The 21647-nt window shown below is 31.4% G+C and overlaps 4 protein-coding genes across 9 annotated transcripts in view; 2 read left to right on the forward strand and 2 right to left on the reverse strand.

The window, feature by feature from the left end:
- The window catches only part of LOC107065737 (uncharacterized), a 37982-nt gene extending 30097 nt beyond the window's left edge, over window positions 1-7885 (forward strand). The window contains exons 7-10 of one of the 2 annotated variants that reach the window (XM_089172698.1): window positions 13-804; window positions 2035-2187; window positions 3102-3307; window positions 3651-7885. In XM_089172698.1, coding sequence (XP_089028824.1) covers window positions 13-804; window positions 2035-2187; window positions 3102-3307; window positions 3651-3772 — 1273 coding nt within the window. In that variant the 3' untranslated portion in view covers window positions 3773-7885. The remainder of the gene's footprint in view (window positions 1-12; window positions 805-2034; window positions 2188-3101; window positions 3308-3650) is intronic. The other variant, XM_015319692.2, reaches the window with a different exon arrangement.
- A 136-nt stretch (window positions 7886-8021) lies between these two features.
- On the forward strand, window positions 8022-15053 carry LOC107065730 (nose resistant to fluoxetine protein 6). 2 transcript variants are annotated; one of them, XM_089172697.1, is made up of 14 exons: window positions 8022-10629; window positions 10942-11313; window positions 11914-12158; window positions 12233-12426; window positions 12504-12634; window positions 12745-12969; window positions 13090-13303; window positions 13547-13712; window positions 13794-13873; window positions 13973-14068; window positions 14177-14306; window positions 14392-14566; window positions 14647-14789; window positions 14878-15011. In XM_089172697.1, the coding sequence occupies exons 2-14, from the start codon at window positions 11097-11099 to the stop codon at window positions 15001-15003; spliced, it is 2142 nt and encodes a 713-aa protein (XP_089028823.1). In that variant the 5' UTR covers window positions 8022-10629; window positions 10942-11096; the 3' UTR covers window positions 15004-15011. The 2 variants fall into 2 exon arrangements, with proteins under 2 accessions (XP_089028823.1, XP_015175153.1); XM_015319667.2 differs by having other exon boundaries at window positions 14647-15053.
- mtm (phosphatidylinositol-3-phosphate phosphatase) lies at window positions 15004-19351 on the reverse strand. 3 transcript variants are annotated; one of them, XM_015319671.2, is made up of 10 exons: window positions 18796-19351; window positions 18201-18436; window positions 17963-18070; window positions 17209-17661; window positions 16679-17126; window positions 16398-16573; window positions 16212-16319; window positions 15957-16141; window positions 15667-15871; window positions 15004-15595 (listed from the first exon to the last, which is right to left on the reverse strand). In XM_015319671.2, the coding sequence occupies exons 2-10, from the start codon at window positions 18324-18326 to the stop codon at window positions 15443-15445; spliced, it is 1962 nt and encodes a 653-aa protein (XP_015175157.1). In that variant the 5' UTR covers window positions 18327-18436; window positions 18796-19351; the 3' UTR covers window positions 15004-15442. The 3 variants fall into 3 exon arrangements, with proteins under 3 accessions (XP_015175157.1, XP_015175159.1, XP_015175158.1); XM_015319673.2 differs by lacking the exon at window positions 17963-18070 and having other exon boundaries at window positions 18294-18436; XM_015319672.2 differs by lacking the exon at window positions 17963-18070.
- Window positions 19352-19487: 136 nt separating this feature from the next.
- tow (target of wingless) overlaps window positions 19488-21647 on the reverse strand; it is a 29685-nt gene continuing 27525 nt past the window's right edge. For both annotated transcript variants that reach the window (XM_015319648.2, XM_015319647.2), the window contains exon 4: window positions 19488-21618. In XM_015319648.2, coding sequence (XP_015175134.1) covers window positions 20926-21618 — 693 coding nt within the window. In that variant the 3' untranslated portion in view covers window positions 19488-20925. The remainder of the gene's footprint in view (window positions 21619-21647) is intronic.

Genomic DNA, 21647 nt, shown 5'->3' on the forward strand with positions numbered 1-21647 from the left:
TGATCTTTATAGGTCACCCTCCTGGCCGGTATGGGCACCACGTATCCCGAATTATTCCCAAAATCATCCTCCTAACTATCCTAACATGCGGTCCGAAACATCCTTCGAACCAAGGCCACCGTCGCCAACGTCGTCTTCGATGATGCTCGTTGATCCAAGAACCCGATTCTGGTCCACGTCTAGTCCACTTTCCTCTCGGATCATGAGAAACGGTATGGATAAAAGGAGTACTGCTGGTGCTGTTGCAACAACCACTGCTACAACAACTTCGAGATCGATTTTGAAGATGCCAGAGACGATTATTAATGCCGATAAGGGCAACGAAGTAAACGTTGTCGGGGCAGCTGTTAATCCTAATGTACAATTTGTAAAGAATTTAACCGAATCGAGTTCGCAAACTCGGAACGGAGTTTCCATTGACGAGCATTACGAAGATGCCAACAACGTGTTCAGGGTACCCGGACCCCAAGACGTCCCACGACATTCCCGACAAAATTACGAAAGGGTTAACAGTTTCGAATCACGCAATGAACGTAACAGTATAGGAAGTTTAGGACAACATAACAATATGAACGATCGAGAGGAAATAACCAGTCGGGTGATCTTACCAATCGCAAAACCGAGAATCGGTCAACCAGGGTGGCGTAGCATGTCGAAAACCTGCGATTGTATTGAAAAGAGACAAACTAGCCCAGTTTTACGATTGGTCGATCAGGCCAGGGCCGTATCCTCTCCCGATCCTCTCCATAGGCCTGACAATCCTAGAGCATCCCTACGCTCCGCGACGACGGCTCAAACCCTCAGGTAGGTTTTCTATCGTTCATCATCTCGCGAACATCTATTTATTTTCGATTTTTTTTTTTTTAATATTATTTCCTATAAAATCTATTTCTAAATTTCATTTTTTTGTTTTTGTCTTTTCTTTCTTTCTATCTTCATCATAGTTTTCCATACTATCATCGAGCAACCCCTTCGAGACGATTCTATGAACGAATCAATCATTCGTTTATTTTTTTTTCTTTCTATATTATAATTTAAATTTTTTCTTGAATTATTGTTAGGTGCATATATATATATATATATTTTCTAAATACAGATGAGAGTTGGAGAAACGTTGCATGTTACGATAATGAAAAATGAATCGATCGATTGATTAAAGGATTTTGATCAGCTGGTTTCCTTTTGTCCTCGCTCTTGCTTTAGTTTCTCCTTTGGGTTTTTGGTTTATTTTTGATAAAGTTAATGAACACGTGTGGTGTAGTACGTCGGCTAACGTTTAACCGAAAGGTGTGAGTAGTGATCCACAAATCTGTTTCCTAAGCGATGTAACAATTTATTTAAGTATTTACAGGGTAAGACATTTTAATCAGAACATCCAAATATCTCCCTTATTTATAGTTTTGTGGGAACAATTTTTAGGACTAAGTTGCAGTATTGCTGGGAAGGGCTAAGTATACGGGTAAGGACATTATTTTTCTCTTATATGAATATATACAATATACTTATAATAATTGTAAGATCACAAATAACGGAGATACTCGAGTGCTCCGATTAAAATGGCGATTAAAATGGCGTACCCTGTACACGTATTTATAACTTGCTACATTTATCTTATCAAGCAGACCTTACGAAAGTCGTCTAATTATAGGAAGAACATCCTGCTCCTTTTGTCTACCACGATCAACAATGGTGGTGTAAGATCGGGACCTCAATCATACTTTCATTTGCTTTTTAAAAATACATACATATAACATAAAATAATTGATGTACATACGCACATAAGTCAGTGTTACCATTATCATTATCGTGCTAGCATAAAACATTAACGAGGAAAATACGAAAGAACTATTAATTATTTAAATCGAGTTAAAAGTATGCCTGAATTATTGCTAAACAAATGAAGCAAGTATCGAACAATTGTCTCAATCTAAAAAAAAAAAAATAGGAAGAGAGAGAGAGAGAGAGAGAGAGAAGAGAGAAAGAGAGAACGCAAGCTTTGCTTACAGTTCTGGATGGCTTTGTGAATCCTTGCAGGGGTATCGGCGGAGGTCACCGGAAGTTGCTGGACGGGGCGGGGGGCAAGCTGGCTACGGTCGCCACCAGCCCAGCGGACTCCGAGGAGTCCTCCTTAGGAGTACCGGAAGTCGCTCCACCAAGCTCGCAACACCGAAACAGCATAACCCCACCGTCAGTCCATGCTTTCGTCTCTTATCTGCATTTTTATCCTTCATTCATGTATACTTTTGTCTTTTGTCTATTATTTGTCATTATCCTTATCGTTTTTGCTTTTTGCTCGCCTTGCACAATTTTAGATAGAACAAGAACACTTTATTGTTTTTCTTCTTCTTCTTTAACAAAATCTTGGAATTGTGTTGCTATAATTTTGACAAAAAGTTTGGATATTTTTCTTTTTTTTTTTGGAAATAAATTTTGGAAGAATCGTGTTCAGGATGCGATGCATTCGGACACATTGATCAGGACAATTTGAGCATCTTCGTTTCTACCATTTTTCATGCACCAACAACCAGCTTTGCTAATTAACGGACACTTGTTGTCATCAATGTTTATCGGCATGAAAATAATCGCACTTGAATGGGATTTATATTCTTTGATTATTCAGCTTCCATGTACAAATCGTTTCCCCGCATCGTCTTATTAGAGAATTACGTATAATTATATATCGAAATCTATATTACGTATATGTGTATACACATGCAATCGTCTCGAATATTACGGCTGCACGATCACTGTTCTTTTCTATCTTACTTATTTTTTCTTGCTATCCGCATCGCGTCGTCTATTCGTCTCGCGTCAGAATATTTCTTTTGATTTTAATTTATGTTAAATCATTAGCGACGATAATAATAATAATAATAATAATAATAATAATAATAATAATAATAATAATAATAATAATAATAATAATAATTTGAATCTGTCGTACGCGCGAAAATCCTTCACTTTTTAATTATAAATATACAATTAATAGAAAAATAATAATAATAATAATAATAATAATAATAATAATAATAATAATAATAATAGACGACTGAGAGAAGAATTTGATTTGTCAATAATGATTTGTTTAATCACATATACAGAAACCCTTCAGGAGGTTCGGGTTTAAGCGAAACTGGATCATTGGACCGTGCTAAAGCTGCACTGGAGCGACGGAAAAAAGCCGAAGATGGTACAGGAAATCCTAGCTTGTGCAGGATCGAAGTCACCAGACCTAATCCAGATTCATTGATCGATGAACTGATTAAGGCTACGAATTTGGAACAAACGGATCTCGAAAGTTCTGAGAGTATGATTATAACAATTATTTATTTGATATACACAAACGACGAGCCAACTTTAGTCAAACTTAACCCTCTATGGGCCAGTGTTAATTTCAGGTAACATATGTTAATAAAATAATTGTTGATTTAAAGTTCTAAATAAAGTTTTTTTTTTTATTTAGAACGAAAATTCGGCCCATAGAGGATTAATATTATTTTCAAAATGATGAATGAATTTCAGTTTCCAAATAATACTTGTGTTCACATTGTAAAACAATTAGTAATTTAAAAATATAATTGAGACTTTTCAATAAATATCTAAAAGAACTTAAGCTACTTTTGTACTTTGTTTTTTTGTTTTGTTTACAGCAACCGGTTTGCAGTTGTTCATAGCAAAAGATGGAACAACGGCGTTGGGTAGTCACGAAGTGAAGAGTCAAATGCCCGCGGGTGTGTTCAAGCAGGTGGTGATGGAAGAAAACAATAGGTAACACCAAGCCATCTCGTCGAGGCGACAATACGCTAGGCAGCCCAGCACAACATTCTCATTGGCCTTGGTGCCTGAACTCATCTACGAGGCCTACGAGCCGCGGTAGTCACGTTGGAGAACGACTTGTTGTTGTTGTTCTTGGGGTCGAATAAAAAAAAGAACAAAAACAAAACATGCTGTCTGATCGAACAAATTTATCAGACTACAATCAACAACAAAAACACGATGACACTTCCATCTAGCGAGATTATTTTCTATAAATAATTATTCTTTTTTCTTGTCTCTCAGCAATAAATTAGACGAAGAAGAAAAAACAAGATTTTACGTTATTTTAAAAATCACAGTATTTTTCCTATAATATATACAACTATATATATATATTTATACATATGTATCATTTCGTACAGAAAATATCGTGCGCGTACGTACAATTTTTTGTTTCGTTACAATTATTTATAGTACTGTAGAGAAAAAGATAATGATAATGATGATGGATAAGGGGAAAGATATAAGATTTATCATTATTATTATTATTACTATTATTATTATTATTATTATTATTATTATTATTATTATTATTATTGTTAATATAAATATTAATATTAATGTAAGGACGATGACATTTTCTTGCAAGATGGAAGGAATTCGTGAATATTACAAAAGGAAATAAAATAAAATAGAAAAAAGAAAAGAGAGAGAGAGAGAGAGAGAGAGAGAGAGAGAGAGAGAGAGTAAGAGAAAAAGACGTATATTATGGTAAAGAAAGAATGAATGAATGAATGAAAAACAATAATTCAAAGATATACACATATTTTCTTCCGTGAAACTGAAGCACAATTGATACATACATATATATGTATATAATTCTCGTCGGACCGGTCGTGCTTCATGCGCGCGTGAAGCTTTAGTCAATACTATTTTAGACGAGAGACTACGATGTCGTGATAATAAAATCAACATATTAGTTTTAAGGATAAAATTATTGACAACACGAAATCAAGGGGATTATAACAACGGTAATTTGATTGATAATACTGAACGAGGCCCTACGACATTTCGACTAATCTTTATTTTTAATTATTATTATTATTATTAATATAAATATTATTATTATTATTATTATTATTATTATTATTATTATTTTTATTAATAATATTATTATTGTTGTTATTATTATTTTTTTTTTTATTATTATTATTGAATACTGTAAAGGGGACTCATAATTCGTTTTAAGTAAAAGCAGAAAATTAGATCCGTGAATATAACGTATATTTTTGGAACTCATTTAATTAGATTTTTAATTTAATGTGATTGAAATAAATCGTAGATTTTCCTTACAAGCTTTGCAAATTGTATATCCTGAGATTTTGTGATCGATGAAAATATTATTTAGTTTTGGAAAACTAGTACTCCGTCTTACAGTAACTCATTCGACGTTTATTTTCCTCACCCCTGAAAAAAAAAAAGAAAAGATTGATGACACAATTCTTAAACGTTCTTGGAAAAAAAAACCAATCGAATCAAATGAAATCTAATCTAATAATCATTTCCACAAAAAAAAAAAGAAAAAAAGACTTTGTATATAAATGGATGGAGGCTAACGACTCCCTCGTCGTCGTTCATCGAACATTTTCTCGCGGAAAAGGAAATGACGTAAATAATAATAAATTAGGAAAAACAATATATTGCCTGTTAAGAAAAAAAAAGAGAAAAATGAAAAATCCCTTTTCGTGCGGTTTGATTTGATTAAAAAAAAAAAAAAAAATACCGGTTCATTGTCAGATTTGTTTTAGCAAACACTTGTACATATAGTAATTAGTAATTGTTACATAGATAAATGGCTGGTGTTATATAAAAAAAAAAAATACTTTTTCTCCGTAACTAACACATCCACACATAGAGACAACACCAACAAACGCATACAAACACAACGTAATAATCTATAAGCGATAGGATGTCTTATTGAAAAGAAAAAAAAACACGACGAAGCAAACAAGTGCTGTTTCAAGGTTTTGTCTGAACAATTAACAAGAACAAATAAAAACTATCAGGATAAAAAACTATATAACGCTTACATAAAGTGTGTTTGTAAATGTTACGGTCAATGTAATTTAATATTATTTTGTCAGAGAAAGAGAAAGAGAGAATTGTTTCAGGGTTGCGTCAGAAATGAACGTGGCGAAGGGAGATGAGATGGGGTAAAAGTGCCCAAAATACATACATTGACCATAATATTATATATATATAATTATTTAATATATTATATTTAATATAATTTTCCTCCCACTAATTTATATATATATATATGAATTCAATTAAAATTGAATTTCAAAGCCTCCCTTCCCGTATAATTTTGTTTATATCTAGAAATATCTCTTTCTTTTTTATTAAAAAAAAAAAACTCTTTAACAATGGAATATTAATTATGGAATTTCAAAGTCCTCTGTTTTTGCTGTTTTTGCTCATGGGATAATTCACTGCTGATATATATGTTTGCAAGGAAAATTGCAATATTTCAATCGCTTAACATTTGTTATCAAATTTGGAAAGAAATCGATTGCTCGTTTCGATTTTTAAATTCGAAAGTATTTTCAAATTATTTTTCTTTGAATCGATTCGTGAAAGATAATTATAAAGGAAGAAGAATTGAAATCAAAAAAATTAATGAATGATCAATCATAAATTCGTGCGAATAAAGAAAAGAGAGAAAAATAATAATAATAATTAATAAAAAAAAAAGATGTGAAATAGAAAAGAAAAAGATGCGAATAAAAAAAATAAATCGAGATAAACGTTCTAGCAGACGTTCGATTGCGATTATGATAATGATGACGATGAGATAAAGATGAAGGTGATGATGACAATGGTGGTATATTCTCGCGCCTTATCACGCTTTTTAATCGTGATATTGTAACATACAATAAATTCACACAATAATCGTATATACTTTGTTAGTCGGAATTCCTTTTTTTTCTTCATCTCTCGTCGTCTATTTGAATGAACTTTTATATATTTATACATTATTTTTCCTTCTCTTTTCCACCTATTTATTCTATTACGATACTCAAACACACCCTTCGAACATATTATCTTCTTCAATTACTTCTTCAATATACGAAATGTACTCTTTCTCAATCTTTAGGGAGTTTTATTTTTTTTTCTGCTTTATTTCTAATAATATACGACGAGGGTGTAGAATGATTTATTATTATTATTATTATTATTATTATTATTATTATTATTATTGTTATTATTACTTCTACTACTATTACTACTACTACTACTACTACTACTATTACTATTACTACTATTACTACTACTATTATTGTAATTATTATTATTTTATTCTTTGTTGCTACGATGTAGCGAAATTTGAGTCACGCAAACCTTTTCGCGCGAGGAAATGAAAAGAATTATAGTAAAAAAGAAAAAAAAAGAAAATAGAGAAAGAGAGAATGTGTACGCAAGTGTCATGATACGCGTGATGTATCCTTTAAAAAAAGTCAACAAGAGTACAGAGAGAGAGAGGGGGAATAAAATGTGTGCATTTCCTCGCGAAGTAGTAATGTACAAAAATGGTATATAAAGAAAAAAAAAAACAAGAAAAAAGCAAAGAAACAATTGCGATGATAAAGCGTAAATAATGCCACGTTAAACTTTTTTGCGCCTTGCCTCCCTCGCCCCGTCGGATATTAATTATTGTGATATTTTATGATAATGTATAATAATAGCCCGCTCTATATTTCCTTTGTATTATTATTATTATTATTATTATTATTATTATTATTATTATTATTATTATTATTATTATTATTATTATTATTATTATTATTATTATAAATTATGTTTTTTTTACTATGAAAAAAAAAAGAAAAACTCGAGTGGCCAGAATTTTCGTCCTTTTTCCTTCCCACCCCCTATTACCAATCTTCCTTCACTCCACCCTTATCAACTTTGACTCATCGTATATTCATTTTTGAATCAACCTTTCGTTGGGTCAATTGTTGAATTTTCTAATTGTTTTTTTTGTGTCCGTTCTTTTTCGTTCTTCGCGAGATGCGGATGTAAAACTTCCATAATATGTGCTGATGATAATAACACATTTGAAAATCAATATCTCATTTTCACCTTTTACTATTTTCTTAACCCCACTCCTCCTTTCCCCCTTCACTCTCCTCCCACCCTTTTAAGTACAAAATCCAACTATTTTTAGATAACATAAGAAAAAATGGAAAAATAAAAATATATTCAAGGATAATGACGAGTCATGAATAAGTCACACATTAAAATCGATGATCGAACTTGTAAGATTACGATTATGCAATCGGATGCATTTCTATTTTTATTTAAATGTCAACATTGTTTATTTTCTTTTTTTTCTTATAATTATTCATATTATGAACTCTATCGTAAATAAAAGTGAAACTCGTGAGAGAAATGAGAAAAGTATACTTAAATTGCGTTATTGAAAAAGAGAATACAAAGTACACATACAAACGTGACCAACGGTTCGCGTGTTCAGTTATGCACTCAAATAACTGTTTGATCCTTGTTAAACTTGCAACGATCTAGAAGTGCTGATCCGTTAAATTCAATAATATTATTTATGTTAATTGGAAAGAGAAAAGGACTTTCTCTAGATACATTTTAAAAATGATCATTGCTATATGACATAACATTCGTTTCAGGAGATACAGATAGATATATATATATATTTTACATATTATATTTACATATATACAAATACGCATTACATTGTAAAGTGCTATTACGCTAACGCTTTCATGGTACAATATTATTTGCAACTACTTGCGATATCTATCGATGGAATATTTTATAAGAAAGTTAAAGTTTTACTATATTTACAAAAAAAAAAGAAAAAAAAACACGCGTGTTCAATGTGTAGCTGATACGATTGAAAGATTTAAAAGTTATTTATAGTTTAATAAGATAATTAAATCACTAAACTTTGTCGTAAGAAATCGTTGCCGTAAAGTCTATTGCACGTGTTTTTAAGTTTTTGCTAATCTTTTATTTATAGATTATCTCATTTTTTATCTTGCAATTAATTCCTCTGATATTTGTATAGATATAGAAAGTACAATGCGAAATATTACCAAAGTTACAAAAATAATTTACAACACCAATTTTATACGTTTTTACAAACGTATCCTGCCCTGTCGCCGCCTTCTTATCTCGTTTTCTTGTCGAGTATAATTCTTCTAATTAAAAGTATTTGTTTTTATTGTGATCGCGAAAAAAAGGTTCGTTCATTCTTTAAATAAAAATCATTGTTAGTAAAATGTTAGTTAAGTCATCATATAGAAAAATAAAATAATTGGATATTAAATAAACATTTTAATCAGTTTTTTTTTAATGCCAATCAAACTGGAGAATAATAATATAATATTAGAAGCAAACGTAATGTATTTTTGAATTGCAAATTACTACGATCGTATATCTCTGATCAATCGGAAGTGTTTTACCATATAAATAATGGAAGAAAATTGTATAATATATAGATGAAGGAAAAGAAATGGAGGTGAAACAAATAGGTGCGTTATATTACATAAGGAACGTACATGCGTATTGTGAAATACTAGCAAACAGACAATTATATTTTATATTCCTTTTCTTTGAACATTCTTCTTACATTGATCATAAAGAAGATGGCACGTATTGCAAGAAACAACAAAAAAAATAAACTTTTATATTGGTTTTTCTTTTGTTTCAATAACTTACGATCAAATATTATGACGACGATAATATTAACATTTCGTTCGTACTTTTCTTTTTTCGCTAGAACAAAGATCCTTATATTTCTTGGAAAAAAAGATGCGTTACTGACTAAAATTAAATATATATCTGCAAATTTACGTTGAAGGAAAGAACAATGATTCGACAAAATTCATCGATAAAGGAAGACAAAATCCTTTTTTTTTTTTTTTTTTTATCTAATTATTCTTCTCGGGCCGAAAACTAAACGTAGATTCGAGATAGTTGCAACCACAAATTATACACAAATGATTGTTTCTACTTAAATAATATGTTCATGATGAGGAAGTATTTGAACGAATAATACCGGGCGAAAGTTTTCGCGTTTGGAGACTATACTTCAATGTATATATCTTTTATTCGAAATAAAATCGTATAGAGTGAATCTCGGGGAGAAAGCTTTTTTTTATATATTCTCGATAGATGATAATAATATTCATCGAATTTGGATATAGTTGCTCGCATTTGAAATCTGACATATTATAGAATGAAGAAAATAGAAAAGTTAAGTTATTCGAGTTGCATGAACGTTGATTGGTACACTATTAAATGGGAAAAGTATTCCCTTGAGGCGTCACGATAGATGCTTGTAGTCGTCAACGGTGGTCCTAAGTAATGGTGCCAATGGTGGCAATGCTGCTGGTAGTGGTGATGGTGCTGATAGTGGTGATGGTGCTTATAGTGGGGATGAATATTTAAAAAGACAAGCAACGACACATAATCAAACATCGGTTGTATTTCACTTGGATTCTGCTATTACTTTTCATCAAGTGCAAGTAATTCTTTCACATTCATCCGGAATTTTTCGGAATTATTCGTCGTCGAGTATAATTCGAGTATAATTTTATTTGTTTAATCAATTTATTTATTTACCTTTTGTCATTGTTTTATTTATTTCATTTCATCCTGCGAACTTCTCGCATCGTTCAAGTAAAAAAAAGGATCAAATACCTCACAATAAGCCTAGGATGAATCTTCTTCCAAGAAAGAAAATATAGAAACGATCAAGAGAAGGAAAATCTCAAATTTGTCGTCTATTTCCTCTTTGATTTTTTTTTTCTTTTTCCTTTTTCTTATTTCCAGGTGAGCAATGATTTTATTTTTTCTCAATATTAGATTTAATAGCATAATGTACGATCTGCGATGTTATTTTACAATTTTATATTAACTATTACAAACAAATTATTTCAAAGGTGTCTCCATTAAAATAGCTTCATTATTAAATCATAATATAAATATAGAAAGAGAAAATATTCAGGAAAGTAAAAAGTAATAGCCATAAATAGTGATCATTACTATGATTGAAATAAGACCACCCTTTTATAGAACATTTAATAATAATTTAGTAAGAAAAAAATGTTAAGTATTATTAATCGTTCAATGACTCAATCTTAGGTACCACTTAATATTGTTCAGCAATCTTTCGATGAATCCAACATAAAAACTGAAGTGGTTTCTCCGAAAAAAGAAAAAAGTAGTGTGCTCTCATAAACTCAAGTTGTCGACGAGTATCATCCTATCGATAAAAGTGAACAAAATAAGAAACGAAAATGGCACATACAGGGTTCCTGTTGCTCGCATATCTCACACCCTTTTCTATCTTTCTTAATTATGGTTCGGCAAATGAAATGAAACAATTCAAAATAAGTACGATGCCAGTTTATGCTATGTTGTCAAACGCAGATCTATTAAATTCGACCCAATGCGGCAAAGAACTGAAGGATTTTCGAGAAGCAATTGATCAAAAACTACTGTGGGGTCTAAAAGGTTAGTAAAACATACCACAAATCCCTCTCTATATTATTATTAATAATTAAATGTTTAAATAACCATTAATAAATTCTACAATCATTTGCAAATTCTCCCTTACAATCTTCATTAATTTCATATGAACACCTTCGTAGCAACAATCCTTTCAAAGAGAATTGCGTTTATTCCAAATTATCTTGAAATTACTTTCGAAGGTATCCGGAAAAGGACAAATATCTGTAGTTGTTAATTAAAACGAATCGCATTATTTTGTAATTCTCTTTATAGTTGAACAAAATGTTTACAGTTAGAATGATGAAATAAACTAGTCAAACTACTTATTTCGTAATCCAACTCTTAAGGGTAATAGTAGTTGTTTTTCCTTTCTCTTATGGGAAGAAAAAAAGGAGACAAAACAAATTATATCACCAATTTGGCCTATTTTCAGTATTTCCGTATAAAATTATAATTCAAATTGAATATAAAATGGCAACCGCATTTAAAATTCGGTAGATAAGTAAGTACGGTTGTCTATTTAAAAGCCTGAATTGAAGGCTAATGAAAATGAGTTTCGATCAACGAAACGTAACAACATTTCTCTTTTCTTTTTTGATGAAGTAATCGATGCAAGCGGTAAGCCAATGTCAGGATTTATTTATGGAAATAATTATTGGTTGGGTAGTAGAAGCCAATGCGAAGATGCAAACAACAAAAATCCCTTCCTGTTATCGAAAACAGAATTACGAAACAATTCGAGATATCGTCGCATCGAGGATGAATTTCCACCTTACAAAGTGAAATATTTTGTCGCTAATTTTCGACACAATAGCACTTTACAATACCACGTCGTATTACCCGCAGAAGTAAGTGAAAGAATTAAAAATGAACGAATTTATTGAATAATTCAATGAAAAATCTTCTTTCCATTTTTCTATAGGATATGATGATACTCGGCATGTGTTTACCCGCTTCATGTTTAAAGGATCAACTTTCAATTCTTCTCCAAACCATATTCAGGAATAGAACTCTTTTAATAGGTCAACTATATTCAGCCGATTTTACATTAGTTGAAGTCAAAGATTTAATCAATGATAATCGATGGCTATTGAATGAAACATTTATTACAATGACGTATGCCAATATAATTATTATATACACTCGTAAAACATAGAATACAATTGTATCGATTTTATTTGTTCCTTTTTCAGTATATTAGTGCTACTCACGTTCCTATTAATGATAATAGGAACGGCCTATGACGTTCTAATATATCAAAGACGTTTGAAGAAATATTACAAATATTTTCAAGCTTCTACAAATATTAATTCTCTAACGATTGGTAAGTACATCCCAAAATATCATATCAACTTTTTCTTGGAATATTCTTTAGTGATTGATTACGCGTGTAACAGTATTAACAGTTCATATTTTCATTTTTCTCATATAAAGAAGAAACGTTAAACGAGGATGTAGAAAAAAATAGGATGGAAGAATTGAAATCTCAGAATTTTCTTTGTAGGGTATTCCAAGCTTTTTCCGTATACTCCAATTCGAAAATAATATTTAATTATAAAACTGGAGAAAATTCTTTACCGATTGTACACGGATTAAGATTCCTTACGATGGGATGGATTATTATGGCACATACTCCTCTTTATACGAAAGATTATTATGGTAAAGTAACGACATAATTATAATTTAATTGTGAATTTACTTTATACAATTACATTTATCTTGGATTTCTCTTTCTCTATCTATTTCTCTCTCTCTTTCTTTCTCTATGATCGATCAAAGACAATAAGCCGATAGGTTGGAGACTGTCGGAGGGTTTCTTTGCCCAATTGTTAACCAACGCGTCCACCTCGGTTGATACTTTTTTTTTTCTCAGTGGACTTTTGGTTGCTTACACGTATCTAAAGAATACAATAGGCAAAGATAAATATAAATCTTACAATTATCTAAATACAATAAAATCATATTTTCTGATTATCCTGAAAAGATTTCTCAGGTAGGTCTCTCTCTCTCTCTATAATAACATTATATATGAAACATTATATCGAATATATACAAAAATATAGTTTTCTTTAAATAATCTTACAATATATTTATTTATTTATTATTTTCTTTATCTGGAATTATCTATCGACTGGTTTTATGGTTCTCACTGTGCATAAATTTGCTTATAATTAGAAATAGAATTATTTGAAATAAGAGTATCCCTTTTCTTTCTTTCTTTATTCTTCTAATTTAGACTGACACCGACTTACATGATAATAATAGGATTATTGGAAATAAATTCGATGTGGTACAGTAAAACTTCCTTGTTCTACATGACCGAACGTCCACACGAAACTTGTCGAAAATATTGGTGGAGAAATCTTCTTTATATTCAGAATCTTTTTAACAGCCAAGAAATGGTACGGACACCCATACTTTTTTGCCAATTACAAAAAATAATATTATCGTAATACTATGATTAATAATATTGCTCTTTGCAGTGTATGAGTTGGAGTTGGTACTTGGCGGACGATATGCAATTCTTTGTGATTATTTCTTTCCTTTTATTATTATCTTCCATGTAATTTCCATTATGAAACAAACATTTTATATAATGAATATGTTAAACGTATTTTTTAAAGTAAATCATTCTAATTGATGAAATCAAATTTGATTCCAGGTACTTCAAAGTAGCAGCCAGTTTATTCAGTTTATTGTTTATCTCATCGATCATCCTAACAGGCTATATAACCTACATTAATGATTATATTCCTACGTAATTATCAATATTAATGATTATTATACATATAAAAACATTAAATCCTTCCGTTACTAAGGATCGATTTTATGGAACGATACTCGGATCAAATCCTTCATTTTATAGATTGGACAAACAATATAATTTCTTGGACAAGATATACATTCCTCCATGGATTAGAATAGGACCTTATCTTGTGGGAGTGATCACTGGGTATATACTTGTCAAATTAAAGAACAAATTAATTTTTGGAAAGGTATAAAATATTCTTGAATTTACCTCGCTTACTAATACTTCATGATGTAATCCATTTTCTTCGTAATGTTGATGATTGATTTTAGAAAACATTAATATTCTTCTGGATAGTCAGCAGTTCTTGCAGCTTATTAGCACTCTTTGGAATATATCGGAGAAGGGTATCAATCTTAGCTTCTGTGTTTTACATTGCACTTGGTAAAATTGCTTGGGCAATTGGCATCGCATGGATCGTAATAGCCTGTTGTACAAATAACGGAGGTACAAACAAAAATCTAATTCGATTCTTTAGTTCAATATTATTATTATTATTATATAATTATATAATAATCTTTTCTTAGGTATATTGAATCGTATTCTTTCGTTCAAAGTTTGGATCCCATTAAGTAGATTGACTTACATAGTCTATTTGATAAATCCAATTCTTATAACTTCTATACAATCATTCAGTGAAACTCCCAGTCACATTGATTTTCTACAAAACGTTTGTATCCTTTTTTATTTTTATTATACCGATAAATTAATATTGAATGTAATTAACTATAATCATTTTTTTTTGTTTCATTTCTCAGGGATTGTCATTTCTAGGATATATCATGGTAAATTTCATATGTTCTTATTTATTATCGTTGATGTTCGAAACACCTTACTTGCTTTTGGTAAAGGAAGGGATGAAATACTTGAATATAAAAACATAATTCCTTTTTCCCCTTTTTATGGAATATTTTTGTTGACAACAATGACATAGCAACTATTCTTCTTCGATGTTTTAATTAATTTATTGAAAAATGTATACGTTCTTTGTATTTATTTGTTTGTTTTTATCTTATTAATGATAACGATCTAACGATCGATCGTTCAAAAGATTCAACTCTCTTCACTCGCTTACAAATATCTATGAATATTATATATATATATATATTATATTTATATAATATATATATATATATATATTTATTTATTTTCTTTTGACAATTTATAAATTTCTTTTATCAAGAGGCATTAATTTTGTACAACAGTGAAGCAAGTTCATCAGTAAAAATATCTTGTATACACCGACTTAAAAAGAGACAATAAGCGTAGGGAGGACATTTACAAAACTACAGATCGTTAATCGTGTAAAACATTTTCGCCGTGCTATGAGTGAACCGGGGAATGTATCCTAGGTGGTGCAGGCGAGGTCAGAGATCGATTAGCTCGAGATGCTTGTTCGCGTCGACCTTCTTCCAGTTGTTTCTCAAGTTGTTCTTTCAAGACTAGAAGTTCTCTTGTTCGTTGATAAACAGGGTCCTGAAATGATAATATTGTTAATAAAAAGAAAAAGAAAGATTTATTCGATGTGATTTGATCAATAAACAAACCTGCTGTCTCATAATGGGATTCCACCTACAATAAAGACCTTTCCACGGTTTGATGTACCTCATACTTGCAACTGGCATTAGAACTAATTGATTATGTGGTCCAGCCCAGTACAAAGGGTTTTGATATAAGGATAATTGACTATTAGTGTAGGACCATAACGAGACGGTTCTTTGTTTTATCTGTTCTTGTACTCTCTCGCGTTCACTTAAAACAAAAGAACGAATAAATAAAAGCGATGATTTAAGTGCAATTATATATATATATATATATATATATAATATATACATACCTGCTGAATAAAAACGTGCCAAATCTGCAAGAGTAAAGATGGTCAAGTATAGTGATTAAAAAGTGCTCGTTGAACTCAAACGCATTAGCAAATTGTCGCGTTATTTGCCAAACGCAATCCATAAATTGTAAAAATACTGGAGAACGATCAGCATCGCTATGATGTTCATCGCCATGACCAATCCTCTGTAAAAAATGTATTTTAAGATTCCGCAAGGATAATTATTACCTAATCAATCATTATGTAAATATGAACCTGCTGAAATTTATGACCAAAACTAAGCCATTCCTTTTCTATAAGAACTTCGAATCCTTTAATTGTCCTGTAATATGGGTCCAACATCAACATGGCAAGAGCTGTTAGCTATAACACATAAATCATATTTCATATTTCAAGTTTTATTATGATAATATAATCATTTAGATATTATATTGTTACTACTTGTGCTGTTCGATCCCATCCATCAGAGCAGTGTACGAGTACGGAAGTCTTATGATTTTCTACTTTATCCACAATTCTAACCGCTCCAGCGAGAACACATTTAATATGTTTAAGCCACATGGTGGATTCTATGCCAGATAACCATTTAGCTTCATCGATCGTGGGAAAACATAATTCTACGAGATATAAAACGTATATATTATAATTAAAGTCCGAATTATTTTGTAATACAGACATTCTAAAGATAAATAAACCTTTATATGTTATATTATTAATAATACCTTTTAATTTTCTTAGACTTTCTCTCATAACGTGAATATTATGAATATCAAGAAAAACAAGCTCAGCGTTTTGATAAGCATCCTCACTTTCGTAACCACCACCTTTCGCTTTATTCGCTATTGCATTAGGCATTGGTCGAGCATCCATTATAAATAGTTTATGGCTTTGTGCATTGGCATCCATTATCAACTGCACGTACCTCTCATCCTCACGACTTCTTTTACCTCCAACACCTACTAACGGCTGTGCGCAACGTGTTATCGTCGCTTGACTTTCTGGATGAATCCAGGAAAGTACTGGTAATCTTCCTCTACTTCTAAATGCTGCAGATGCTTGTAAATCTTCATCCGTTGCAGCTGCGGGTACTGCCCAAACTGCTGGATAACTATCGGCTAATGTATATGTGTCATTAATCTTAGATATTTTCCACATGTCATTATTTACACCCTATAATTAAATGTTAAACAAATCCTATGAGATTGTAATTCAACGTTTACGTAGATGTTTTAGAAATGTGCAAGTTTCTTACCATTCGTTTTAATTCGGCTATGGGTTCGTAAACGTTCCATCCATTTTCAGGAAACGTTTCGGAATATTCAAACGCAAATAACGGCAATTTATGCGACAACGGGAACGAATATTGTTGTAGTTTTTCAAAGACATCTCTTCTAGAATGATTTTCCTGCTTATGAGCAAATCGAAGATTTCTCATGTCTTTACAAAACACTTCGATACCGTAGGAATTTTCTCCTCTGCTAGACGCGCCGCCAACCTTTTCAATTCTACTAACAACTCCCAAGGGCACTTCCACGACATAAGACGTTTCACGGTCTACACTACGAAAATGGAGTTTATAATTTGTAACACTAAGAATTCCTCTAGCTGGACCCGAATAAGGACACAAGTAGGTCACTTCATGAGCAATGCCTTGAACTCGTTCTCCATTTAAAAGCGGAGGACCTGTATCATTTCCTGATAGATTCTGTTGAAAATAATTCCATGATAAATTGGATCGATAAGAAACATTTAAATATACATTTAATACGATACATAAGGGTTTCTATCAACGAACACATTATTCTACCAAAAATGTATGATAAAAAGTAAAAGTGAAGGAGGATGATTATCTTTTTTCTTTTTAACATTTATACATCGGGATTATATTTCGGATGAAACTTAAATGTAGCAACAGCAGTTCATAACAAACAGAAATATAAAAATGAGAAATTAAAAACAAACGTTCCAACTAAGACCACTTGTTTGTTTAATCCAATAAGACTCACTTTTACTTGATTGTCTTTTTTTGCCTCCAAAGCGGAAACAATATTATTATCTGTAGAAGTGGAACTCGAAGAAAAGCTTTTCGAATGAGATGCTTTTTCCCAACTCTCCTAAGAAATCGAGTTAAGAGACGCAGCATGAAATCAATTTGTTGAATTAGAACAAATTATGCGTACGTATGGAAAATGCTTGTCATGTTTTTTTTTCTTTTTAACTACTGAATAATCTTAGATGTAATACCGATTCTTGACCCATCTTTGAATTGAGTGAACTGCTTTTGCTGTCTGAATTAAGGGAATCTGAACTGGCATTTTTTGAGTTGTTTTTCTCTACATTCAGGAGTTCAGCACTGCCTCTCTTCTCCATGCTTGTTGTACGTGTTCTTCTTGTTTCTTCTACTCCTGTTGCAATGACATTTTTTTATTTTCAAACTGACTTCTTCCGCATTGATTTGCTCTATCGCTTCTTTTTTGAACCTACAAATGTAAAATATATATATGTATATATACGTATAACTATGTACAAATATACACAACAAGCGAATATGAACTAGTGATATTTTCTTTCGGTTAACCTCAAAATTCTTAAGTAGTATATTAAATATTGGAAATAACAATGAAAAATAGATGTCTATAAGTTAATTCCATGCTTGTAGAGATATTCTTCATTCAAATAGTCAATGCAACAACAAAAAAGATGAAAAACAAGTTCAAAGTAGTTGATTTCTAATATTATGAAACCACGCCCAAAAATATTCGAAATGACCTTCGAATGCTTTATAAAAAATGTTAACTTTAATTATATTATTAATTCATACGAATAAATAATCACTAACCTCTATTTCTCGAAATGTTTCGAATTATTTGAAAACGTTAAGTTCTGTCACGATATACTTCGCGTTTGACAGTAGCGGCCATCTTGCGGTTATAATACGTCCGGTTAGCGCCACGTTCGAATCTTCCAATCATCGTCGCGTATGGACATACTTGAAATTTACATTTTTTAAATCGTATACTTTTCATATTTTAGTTCAGTATAATCAAATCAAATTAAATAAACAAATATTTCATACACAGATTCCAATTATTTTTCGTATTTTCGACGATTGAAAAGGAAAGATGTGGAATAAAAATGTTTTAAAGATTCATCAAAATACATCTCAATATTAAATCGGATTAGGTCATTCTGGAATGATTATTTTCAACGTTATAGCAAAACTGCTTGAAAATATATATCTACACATATTAAATAAATACGATTAGTTTCGTATCGTAAGAGTTCTGGGACACCATAAATCCTATTAGTATGTTAATAAATCGGATTATGACATGACTATTTTTCTTCCACAACGCATCATTAGTTATCACCAACTATAAATAACTTGTTCTTGAAAAGAAAAATTATTAAATTTAATTAAAAAAAAAAAAAAAAAAAGAAAGTCTAAACGTTTTCGTTATCCAAAAACAGAACACGTCGTTTAACTAGAGTATACAAGAAAATGATTATTTATCTTTTACTATAAAATAGTCGGGGTGAAATAATGAATTTTATTTTGTAAAAAAAAGTTGTTCAACAGAACAAAACGTATAATCACAATTTGACAGTGATGTAGCGATTTCGATTAAAATTGTTTTTGCGTGTTGTTTTTATGTATACGTGGTGTGTATATGCGTATATGTATGTATGTATTTAAATATGTTCTTGATTTCTCTACAGTATATATAGAGCGTATTTTAACATGAAATATAAAACTCTCATCATCAACTATATATATCGTTAACTTTGAACATGGTCAACATATAAATATACAGTCATCACGTTTAAGTTAAATATATAGATATGAATATATATGTATGTACATATATACCCATACAAGTATATGTATTTATGTATATTATATACACGTATGTATAATTATTTTTATAATATAATACGTTTTCTTGCTCTCTCTCTCTCTCTCTCTCTCTCTCTCTCTCTTTCTTTTTTCCTTTGTGTCATACAATCGTTTTCATAATATATCCCTTTTATGTTGCTCGCATACGTATACTCACACAGACTCATTTCTTTTTAATCATATACGCAGACGTACAACACACATGTATATGTATACGTATAATATGTATATTATGTATATCTCAAGGATCGCTACTACATTAATACAAAAAAAGGCTTCGCTTTTCTCGAAAAATCTGTTTTTTTTTTCTTTTTTTTTTTCTTTTTAATATAATAGATTTTTTCTTTTCGTTTTTTTCGTAAGAACAACAGGTATTCCATCGATTAGAAAAAAGGACAATAAAAGTAACGGACGACAATTTTTTTATCGTACGCACATCGAAAAATTCATTTTTTTTGTTTTTTTTTTTTTCAAATTTTCTCATCTTTTCTTTTTCCGTTATAGTTAGTTTAATTAATAATTTTATACACAATCACGAAGTAGAAGAGTATTTCGTTTTCACGTAGAAAGATTAATTTTTCTTTTTTATCTCTGTTCCCGCGCGATTTTCCTCTAAATGATTTTACGTAGAGCATTCTTTTTGGCACTTTATGTATAAGAAAGAAATCCATTTGATTATACTTGATGCGAATTTTCGTACGTATGATGTTTCCTTCCTGATTACTTTGGTTTTGTTTCTTTCAATCGTCAATTCAATCACGTTTTGAATCCTTAGGCCACTACCAGCTTCCTTCTTCCTCTCCTCTGCCATCATTTTTCTTCTCTTTACATCTTGAGAAAAGTTCTTATCGACAGCACACAAGCACCTACTATAAAGCACAAGAAGTTGAAGAACGCGAGCTGAGGATTGGGAATATTTGAGAGAAGAAGACCCATTTAGAAGGATATTTCTTTTTTCATTCCGTGCCTTCTATCTCTATAGTTCTCTCTGTTTCACTAGCTCTGTTTTTCACAAGAAGTAATTCCTGTGAATCGTGTTCAGTCTTATCTCGTCGTCCGTGCCAATCCTGGTCACGTCATTTGGGCGGCATTGAAGCCTCGTTTTCTCTGTACCGAGAAATGTTGGGGACTACCAATTTGAAATTGTTGAACGAACGGATTGTTTCTGAGTACGTTGCCACCTGGTGACTCAGCCGAGTATTGAGACGATGGAACGATTATGCCAGTTTGTTGAAGATATTGTTCGCGATAGAGAGCCTGTTGTGTTACGTACTCCCCGTTTACCGGATTCTGTGATCCGTAATGAAGTTTGCTCGTTGTTTTACTTGGTATTTGATTAGCATTGCATTCCTTGAAACTATCCTGATAGCGAAAATTAGTTGGGGAACTTCCCGGTGGCGTGACATTCTTCAAACTTTGCGTTGGACTCTGCGTTATGGATTCTAAGACGTGTCTTGGCATGTTTGGCGAAGGACAATGGGTCTCTTGAAGACCATCAACTCGATTGGCGTTTCTCATAAAAATTGGTGCACTCTCTGGTCTACCACCAACGATGTTTCGCATACCCTCGCGATCCTTAGCACTGAGACTTTGTCTCGAAGTACTCAAAGCTGGATTACGATTCTTTTGATTGGACAATGATGGTTGGTTCAGATCCGACACGCTAGACGACCACGTTACGCTGGCTAACTCCCATCGACGTAAAAGATTCGATACGTGTTCGGCCCTGTTTGTTGAGTCGAGAGCTTCGTCGTAGTCAGGACCCTGAAAATAACAAAAATAAAATAAAACTA

Source organism: Polistes dominula, unplaced genomic scaffold (assembly GCF_049000335.1).
Source record: "Polistes dominula isolate Pdom_NZ unplaced genomic scaffold, Pdom_raw_medaka contig_23, whole genome shotgun sequence".
NCBI classification, from domain to species: domain Eukaryota; kingdom Metazoa; phylum Arthropoda; class Insecta; order Hymenoptera; family Vespidae; genus Polistes; species Polistes dominula.